The sequence below is a fragment of the Carcharhinus amblyrhynchos genome, chromosome 20 (genome assembly GCF_965287045.1).
Source record: "Carcharhinus amblyrhynchos chromosome 20, sCarAmb.v2.hapA, whole genome shotgun sequence".
Taxonomy (NCBI): domain Eukaryota; kingdom Metazoa; phylum Chordata; class Chondrichthyes; order Carcharhiniformes; family Carcharhinidae; genus Carcharhinus; species Carcharhinus amblyrhynchos.
Genome location: NC_137343.1, coordinates 38,590,115 through 38,599,111, shown reverse-complemented (window position 1 = coordinate 38,599,111; position 8,997 = coordinate 38,590,115). Strand labels below are relative to the sequence as shown.

The 8,997-nt window shown below is 44.0% G+C and overlaps 1 protein-coding gene across 1 annotated transcript in view; it reads right to left on the bottom strand.

The window, feature by feature from the left end:
- The window catches only part of LOC145356101 (coiled-coil domain-containing protein 60-like), a 90,755-nt gene that overhangs the window by 23,438 nt on the left and 58,320 nt on the right, over positions 1 to 8,997 (bottom strand). Inside the window, exons 8-9 of the mRNA XM_080208704.1 lie at positions 7,318 to 7,408; positions 5,325 to 5,589 (exon numbers count right to left, since the gene is read on the bottom strand). Coding sequence (XP_080064830.1) covers positions 5,325 to 5,589; positions 7,318 to 7,408 — 356 coding nt within the window. The remainder of the gene's footprint in view (positions 1 to 5,324; positions 5,590 to 7,317; positions 7,409 to 8,997) is intronic.

The window sequence follows — 8,997 nt, the reverse complement described above, 5'->3', positions numbered from 1 at the left end:
CAGGAATGCTCCACACATACATTTTAAGTACCAGTTCATTCATGGGACATGGATGTCGCTGGTTGGCCAGTATTTATTGCCCATCCCTAGCTGCCCTTGGAGGGCAGTTGATGGTCAACCACATTGCTGTGGCTCTGGAGTCATATGTAGGTTAGACCAGGTAAGGACAGCAGATTTCCTTCCCTAAAGGACATTAGTGAACCAGATGGGTTTTCCCAACAATTGACAATGGTTTCATGGTCATTGGTAGATTATTAATTGCAAATTTGTTTTTTTATTTGAATTCAAATTCCACCAGCTGCTGTGGCAGGATTCGGATCTGAGTCCCCAGAACATTCTGGATTAATAGTTTAGCGATAATACCACTAAGCCATTGGCTCCATCCATATATGATCCTGATCAACAAGCTTAAATATCCGTGTTGCAATCATGTTACTGGTATATCACAAACTATAGGCAGCATTAAACTTGTGCCATTAGTAACATTTTTTTTCCACGACAAACTGAATAAGCCTTCTTCTAGTGTTTGAATGAATTTTCCCAATATTTTGGAGATCATATTAGATACATTCTCTTTCACGTACTCTCCTCCTCATCGCCCACCTCTTCGAGTAAGCTTTTCATCACTGGACCCATAATATTACCTTTTTTAGCCCAGTGCCCAGTATTCGATATTTGCTCTGTGAGACACGTTGGGATGTCTTTCAATGTCAAAGATGTCACATAATGTCAAATGGTTGCAAAAGGCCACATCATCGCAGGAACTCACAACCTTTTCATGACAGAATCAAGTATGATGCAGGGTCACATCAGCTCCTGCACCTTCTCCTGTTTCTCCCAGCCTTTCCCCTAGTACAAGGACAAACTGGAAATTGACAGCACATCGACTGAAATGTTTCAGGCTTTGTGTTGAGAATTGCGCTTCCGACTGTGACACAAAATATTGGGAAAAGAAGGCTTGTTCAATTTGTTGAAAAAAATGTTACTAATGGAACAAGTTTAGAACTGCCAAGATTTTCTGATATACCAGTAACGCGAATACAGCATGGAGATTTATAGCTTGTTCATAGCAGTGCAGACGGAGGCCGTTCAGCCCATCGAGTCTGTACCAACCACAATCCCACCCAGGCCCAATCCCCATAACCCCATGCATTTACCCTAGCTAATCCCCCCGTAACTAAGGGGAGATTTAACATGGCCAATCAACCAAACAGACACATCTTTGGACTGTGGGAGGAAGCCGGAGCACCCGGAGGAAACCCACGCAGGGAGAATGTGTAAACTCCACACAGACAGTGACCCAAGCCGGAATTGAACTCGGGTCCCTGGTGCTGTGAGGCAGCAGTGCTAACCACTGTGCCATCGTGACACCCTGTTTATCAGAGACGTATAGCTTTCAATCGGTATCTAAAATACATGCGTGGAGCTCGGCTCAACTGGCTCCAGCTGACTGAAATTTCTAATCTCACAAAACATCATGTAAACTTGAGGTCATCCACTGCTCTGCCCCTGTCAAATCTTGTAGCAAATCTCATTGCCCTATTACCCCTGCACTCACTGACCTACCTTAGCTCCTGGTCAAACAACATCTTGATTTTAAGATTTTTATCCTTGCCATTAAAAAGTTGACATTTCAACAGGTTGCCTGTGCTCCTCTAGAAACCTTTGTGTCTGTAGACCAGTTATTGTTCTGCCACCCACAGCTAACCCTCAGCGTTGTGAGTCCGCAACCTCCATAGCTACCCAAAATGCCAAGAAAATATCAGTTTGGTAGATATACTGCACATTTTATGACACAAGGATTGGAAAAAAACATCCGGTTGCCAGATTGTAGCATAAAGTTCCTTATTGGCATGTCTTGTAGAGACAAGTAATCAGACTATGACTTTGGGTAGTACATAGAATATAGGCAACTGGATAGTCAATGATACTCATGTTGTTCCATTGCTTAATATCATATTATATATTAAAATGAAAATTTATGGGAGAACTGGTTTACATACTGTTGAGACCTAGATGCATAAAATCCCTGCAGCATAGGAGGCGGCCATTTGGCCCATTGAGTTTGCAACGACTGTCTGACAGAGCATCTCACCCAGGCTCTATCCCCGCCCCATTACCCCACAAATCCCCCCAACATACACATCTTAGGGCACCAAGGAGCAATTTACCATGCCCAAACCACCTAACCTGCACATCTTTGGACCGGGGAGAAACCAGAACATCCAGAGGAAACCCACACAGAGACGAGGAGAACATGCGGACTCCACACTGATAGTCACCCAAGACTGGAATCGAATCCAGGTCCCTGATGCACCAAGGCAGCAGTGCTAACCACTGTGCCACCATGTCCGAGTGATAGGGGTGAAACAATCCACAGGTATGTTCAGGCTTAAAATGTTATATCACAGCTGCAGAGAAAATTTGTCGTATGCCAAAGGATTTGATCTGATTTTGAGTTTGAAGTGGCACTCCAAAGATGTAGGGTTTAGGTTGATTGGCCATGCATAATTGCCCCTAGGTTGGGGGTAAATACATGAGGTTATGGGGATAGGACCTGGGTGGAAATGTTGTTGGTGCAGGCTTGATGGGCCGAATAGTCTCCTTCTCCATTCTGCATTGTGGGGATTCTATTGGACTGATTCTGGCTCTGCATTACACTGTGGGACAGTGACGCATCAACATCTAATTCCTGGCCACTCTGTAAAAATAGAAGTTTTAATCTGTTTTCATTTTCAATGTGAAGTCAGCGCCTCCCTACAAATAAACGTGTGAGTTGAAGCCCCCTGTGCTGACCTGACTTATACAGTAAAGGCTTTTGTGTGGAGAAGAAGCTGGCTTCACTTGGAGGGGTGCTTACAGTGTGATCCCGTACCTGTCCATATGTCAGGGCAGATTAGTCATTCCTGGTCTTGCTTCTGTCTAAGGTGGAAAAGTACTTTGAAAACAGATAAATAAATTAGGACTGGCACTCTCTGGTCAAACTTTCAATGGATTGTGAAGCCGTCACCAAACACACAAGTTAGATGAGTAAATAGATTTGGGAATCCAAGCTAACTTGGCATTTGAGGGATAATATTGGGCTTTATGGAGTTATTTTTTAATGGTGCTCATATTGTTAAATAATCTGAAGTGATTCTCAAGCCATAAGTGCTATTATCCTTCAGTGTTCCTGTACAGCACACATACTTTATAAAGCACTGCTTGGCTCCTGTTGTGTGTGAGCATTGTCACACACAAATTTCCTGTCAAGTCTGCCCACAAGTCGCCATGGTTACATCCCTAAGTTAAGTCATTGGCTGTAAAGGATGTGAAGGCTGTTCTATAAAAGTAAAAGAGGGAATCCTGAGTGTAACGACTTTAATCAGGGAATTGAGATGGCTCTGTTAGAATATGAACTCCCAGATTAAGGACCAAATTGATGGGCCAGTCAGGGATTCTATTGGTTTGTATCAAACCAGGCGTGTCAGTTCCTCTGGGACTTCTAGTGTAGACTGCTAACTGAAAGCACTCTGTATGCTGCTGTCAGGCTTATAAATAAAGGGATTTTGGTGAAGGGACTTCTGCCTCTGAGGACTTATTATGCGTAGCAAGGAGGAAAGTGAGCGAGTTAGCATATTGTTTCTTTGTCAGCTTGCAATCTCACAGCACCCCGTCAAAAAGGCTACAGGGAAAAGACTGAAGGGAAGTAAAGGCAACTAAATATTTATTTAAGGAAACTAATTGTTAGAGAATCTTAAAGGGAGAGAGAAATAGCAAAGTAACTTAAGGGAGAAAGCTACAAAGCACAGTTATTTGCGGGTCAGCTGCTGACATATTTTGGTGAAAAGCACAATCATCTGACTATGCTATATCACCTGAGGTTTAAGTTTATTTATTAATGTCACAAGTAGACTTATATTAACACTGCAGTGAAGTTACTGGTCGCCACACTCCAGTGGATATAGTGAGGGAGAATTTAGCATGGCCAATGCACCTAACCAGCACGTCTTACAGACTGTGGGAGGAAACCTACACAGACACAGGGAGACTCTGCATAGAAAGTGACCCAAGCCGAGAATCGAACCCGGGTCCCTGGTGCTGTGAGGCAGCAGTGCTAACCATTGTGCCACCATGCCGGTAACAAGCATTTACCAACTTAGCATTAATGGACGCTGTACACACGTCTGCTTCCAACTACATATTTGATAAGATAAAATACACCAAAATTCATTAAAAATGCTAATTCGTGTCCCGTCAACTCCTTTACTCGTGCAACAGTTGAATCAAATGGTTTTCCTCTAATTCTTGTTGAAGTACACTGAAGGATGGTAAGGATAATGTGTGTACAAAGCTAACCAATAGAGGACTATTGGAAGTGTGGCAGGATTATGAATATTTTTTAGTGAAACAACACTAACTAATAAAGTAAGTTTAGTTATTAGTCACAAGGAGGCTTACATTAATATTTCAATGAAATTATTGTGAAAATCCCCCAGATGTCACACTCTGGCGCCTTTTTGGGTACACTGAGGGCAAATTTAGCATGGCCAATGCATCTAACCAGCACGTCTTTCAGACTGTGGGAGAAAATCAGAGCATCCGGAGGAAACCCATGTAGACATGGGGAGAATGTGCAAACTCCACGCAGACAGTGATCCAAGCTGGGAATCGAACTCAGGTCCCTGGCGCTGTGAGGCAGCAGTGCTAACCACTGTGCCACCGTACTTTTTATACTCTTGCAGAACTTATTTAGTAGAACTAATTTAGTTTGTGTAATTATTAAGGCCTGTAGGTAATTGTCCACTGGCATCAAAGGGCTTCTACAATTAGATAGCAAGTTAAAATAATACTCGACTGAACCCACATCGAATGCCCCAACATATGTCTCAGAAGAACACTCCTGTGATGTACCATTGTCCATACAAGCCTCTCCCAGCAACACTGCCAGTTTATTATAGGTTTGGTCCTGTCTGCACATTATGAATTCATTTGTGATATATTTGCCAACATTCTTACTATTCTTACCCAACCATTAACCCAAATCAAACAAATGGTTATCAGTGACACTTAAATGGCAGATATACACAAACATGTTAATAGGGCACTAATGACTCGTTAAACCCATTATTGTCAATTAGTGCCCAATTATGGGCAATTTTGTGTTGTAGCTTTGTACCCATTTGGTTTTTACAGCTGCAGAGTGATCCTACCATCCCAGCAAGCCAAGCTCAGGCAAATGCGGAAGAATGGCACTGAACCCATTAATATGCACACTAATGTGCAGAAACCTCTGTCTAGTCTGTGACATACATAATGCTTAGTAACTGAACATTTACACTCACAGTCAGACACCGGCTCCTCTTCCTCTTGCTCCTGTTTGCTTTGGGTGAACGAGCTGCTTGTCGTGGACTCGTTGTCCTCAGCCTCAGAGACGGACTCTAAAACCAGGGCTGGAGTCCCCGCGCCGAGGTCATCGGAGGTGGTGATCACCGACGAGGCACTGCCAAGGACTGGGGTGGCATCGCTGGTGCGTGAAATTGTGGCGAGGGAGGTTCTTCTGGTTCGTAATGATGTCCTGTGCAGAACCCGAGGAGAAAACTTTTTGAACTGGAAAAGAGATGTTTTAAGTGGGCATCATTGAACGAACAGATACATACGATGTGGAGATGATGGCATTGGACTGACACGTAAGCACAGGCACATTGTATTGAATCATAGAATCCTACGGTGCAGAAGATCCACCTAACCTGCATATCTTTGGACTGTGGGAGGAAACTGGAGCACCCAGAAGAAACTCACGCAGACACAGGAAGAACGTGCAAACACCCACATAGTGACACAAGCCAGGAATCGAACCCGGGTCTCTGTGCTGTGAGGCAGCAGTGCTAACCACTGTGCCACCGTGCTGCCCATATTGAAGTGACACAAACTTAATTAGGGCACTTGCTGCCAGCTGATAGAGTAGGCTTTGATCTCATTATTATGGACTTGAGTCAGATTCAACTCTCAAAGGTGAAAGGACAATGGATCGGTTAGATTTTGAAGAGAACGCCACATTATGTTTGCCCTGCACTGTTCCACCAAAGTCAGGGAAACAGAAAAACATTATCAGACCATTTTTGCAGAGAATACGTGGCTGACTTTTATTTTACCCGCACATGAAAATTTGCACAATGAGAAGGAGGTGTGAAAAGTAAAACTGGGCTCAAAGACAATTTGTGTTCAGTTTTTTGTGCAGCTGGGTGGTTCAAAGCTCCACACTGAGCTTTGAGCCAAATAATCCCAGCCCAGCATTCCTCATATCCAACACCTTCAAAGACAGTGGCTATGATGTAGTGGCCACGCTAGCCACGGCGCAAATGTCATAATGGCAGCTAAATCTCATGAGAGTCCAAAAACAGGATTTGCACCAGCAAGGTTTCGGTTTCCCATCTTCACTGCACCCCTCGAATGGCACGAGCCTTATCTGTCTTCATATTATAATGTCAGGTGTGGGCTTTACAACAACTACTTCCACACACACACACTTTCCACCCAGCCGCTATGGCCCCAATTACCAATAGTTTTCAACAAGTGCCGGGGGGTGGGGCCCCCTCTGCGGGGGTGGGGTGGGGGGAATTGCCATTGTGCATGGTGAGGGGATGATTGTGGGGGAGGGGAATGGTGGGGAGGGGGTGTGCCCTGATGCTTGTGTTGTGGGGTGTCGTTCCAATGGTTGTTAAAGAGGGGATGTGGTCAGGGGAAGTGGCCCAATTCCTTTGCGAAATGAGGATTGGTGCCCCATGCCTGTGCACTGGGGGGAGGGGGTGGGCCCTGATGCCTGCAGGGAGGGCTCACCCCGATGCTTGCATGGGAGGGGGGGGTCCTCTATGTGCATTGGGTGGCAAGGTAGTTTATTTTTTTGCACAGGTTGGAGCGTCCTTTAAAGATTGCTCCCTAGTTCCAGTGGAGCAGGCTTCACTGGCTCTATCAGGCCTCTCCCTGCCAGAGTGATGCCAGAGTGATGGGGTGTTTGGCCCTTTCCTCAGTGTTTCATTGAAACATTGCTCTGATTTTATGCAGACCTTGAACCCGTAACATTCAAATTCAAAAGCAACAAGAGTTTGTGATTGAGTTAACTTTCAATCGGAGCTATTAAAGAAGTATCTCCTGTAGGACAATATAACTTTCTCAGTCATTTCCCAGTTGAGGTATTTCAACAAGATAAGCTCAGTGGGTGACAAACATGGGCTCAATGGTGCCAGGGGAGACCATCTTGCTGCCCAGTGCCAGCATCAATCAATCCACCAACAATGCTATTTTCTACAGTGCTATGGGAAAAGCTGAATGTTTTACCTTGGGCTGTGTTATGAACTGTTCCCACCTTGTTTCGATGAATTTATCTTTATTGATTTTCCTGGCTGTATTTTTCGTTCCGCCTGGATCTCTGGGCAGAAAGAAAAAGGGAATAAAGTTTACTCAGCCATGATTGAATGGCGGAGCAGACTCGATGGGCTGAATGGCCTACTCCTATATCTTATGAACTTACTCAGGAGGCTGAGATGGTTCTGGATGAAACAGGAATACAAACGTTGACACCAAGCGTAGCCCTTGTATTCCCAAGACATAAACATTCAGCATCTGTAATCATCTTCATAAACAGCACAAGGACAATCTAACAGCCAAGGTTACCCTGTGGTCTAGTATATGCCTATACCTGGGAGTGCGAGGCTCTGCCTGCACTTTGACTTCAGTGATTTTTGTCATGCTCCCGGCACACATCATTTGCACCTTATAATGGAAGATTTGCTTTTGCAGAGTATAACTGACACACATTCTGCCCAGTGGTAGTGGCACACCCAGATATAAACAGTGCAGTACAACTTTTAAAGTTCCAACTCAACCAGATAATCAACTTCTACTTGCTCTTATCAGCTGCCAATCCATTAACTTTGCCCTTTGAGCTTCTAAGCATGCAGAGCTGGTTTGACATTATCTTGTACATCAACCTCCAATTAATTTATGGATTTAGGATCTGTTCTGTTTCAATTTATTGTGAGTTCAAAATTTTATCCCTTTATGTGAACTTGTGGAAAGGCCAGTGCTTTGGTATTAGGCTGGGAAATTAATCCATATTCTTCAGATCAGTGCAAACAGTCACATTGAAAATACAGCACACAAACAGGCCATTCAGCAGCATAGGGAGGCAATGGCCTAGTGGTACTACTGCTAGACTCTTAATCCAGAAATTCAGCTGAGGACCCGGGTTCAAATTCCACCATGGCACTTGGTGGAATTTGAATTCAATAAAAAATACCTGGAATTCAGAATCCACTGATAACCATTGTTGATTGTTGTAAAAACCCAACTGATTCACTCATGTCCTTTCGGGAAGGAAATCCGCCATCCTTACCTGGTCTGGCCTACATGTGACGCCAGACCCGCAGCAATGTGATTCACTCTAAGCTGCCCCCAAAGGGCAAATGGGGATGAACAGTAAATGCTGACCATCCAGCGACAACCGTGTCCCATGAATGAACATTAAGAAAAAGATTGGTGACTATTGTCTATTTATATCCTTTAGTTTCTGCACCCCAACTTCTCTATGCCTACTAAATCAAACCCTTCAAAATCGTAAAAGCCACCTGTCACTCCTCTCTTCCAGAAAAAAAAGCCTCCAGTTCCATCAGTCTTTCCTCTGAGTTCTGCTATCATCTTTGTAAATCTTTAATGTTCCTCCTCTGCATCCATTTATAAAATGGAGACTGGAATTGTGCACAGAATGACACTCTTACCTACCACTGATGAAGCCAATGCTGGGTTTACTTCAGCATAACAAATAGAAAAAAATCTTAGAATTTGAATCTATATCTTGCAAATGTGCAAGTGCCAAAGGGAGTTCTTGGCAAAGAATTTCCCTCTTCAAAAATACCTCATGGCTTCATCCCTTCAGTTCCATCTAACAAGGTTTCCTACAGAGATATTCTTAGTGGTTATCTCCTTTCCCCCACCACATTGTTAATGCAGTACTGGCAG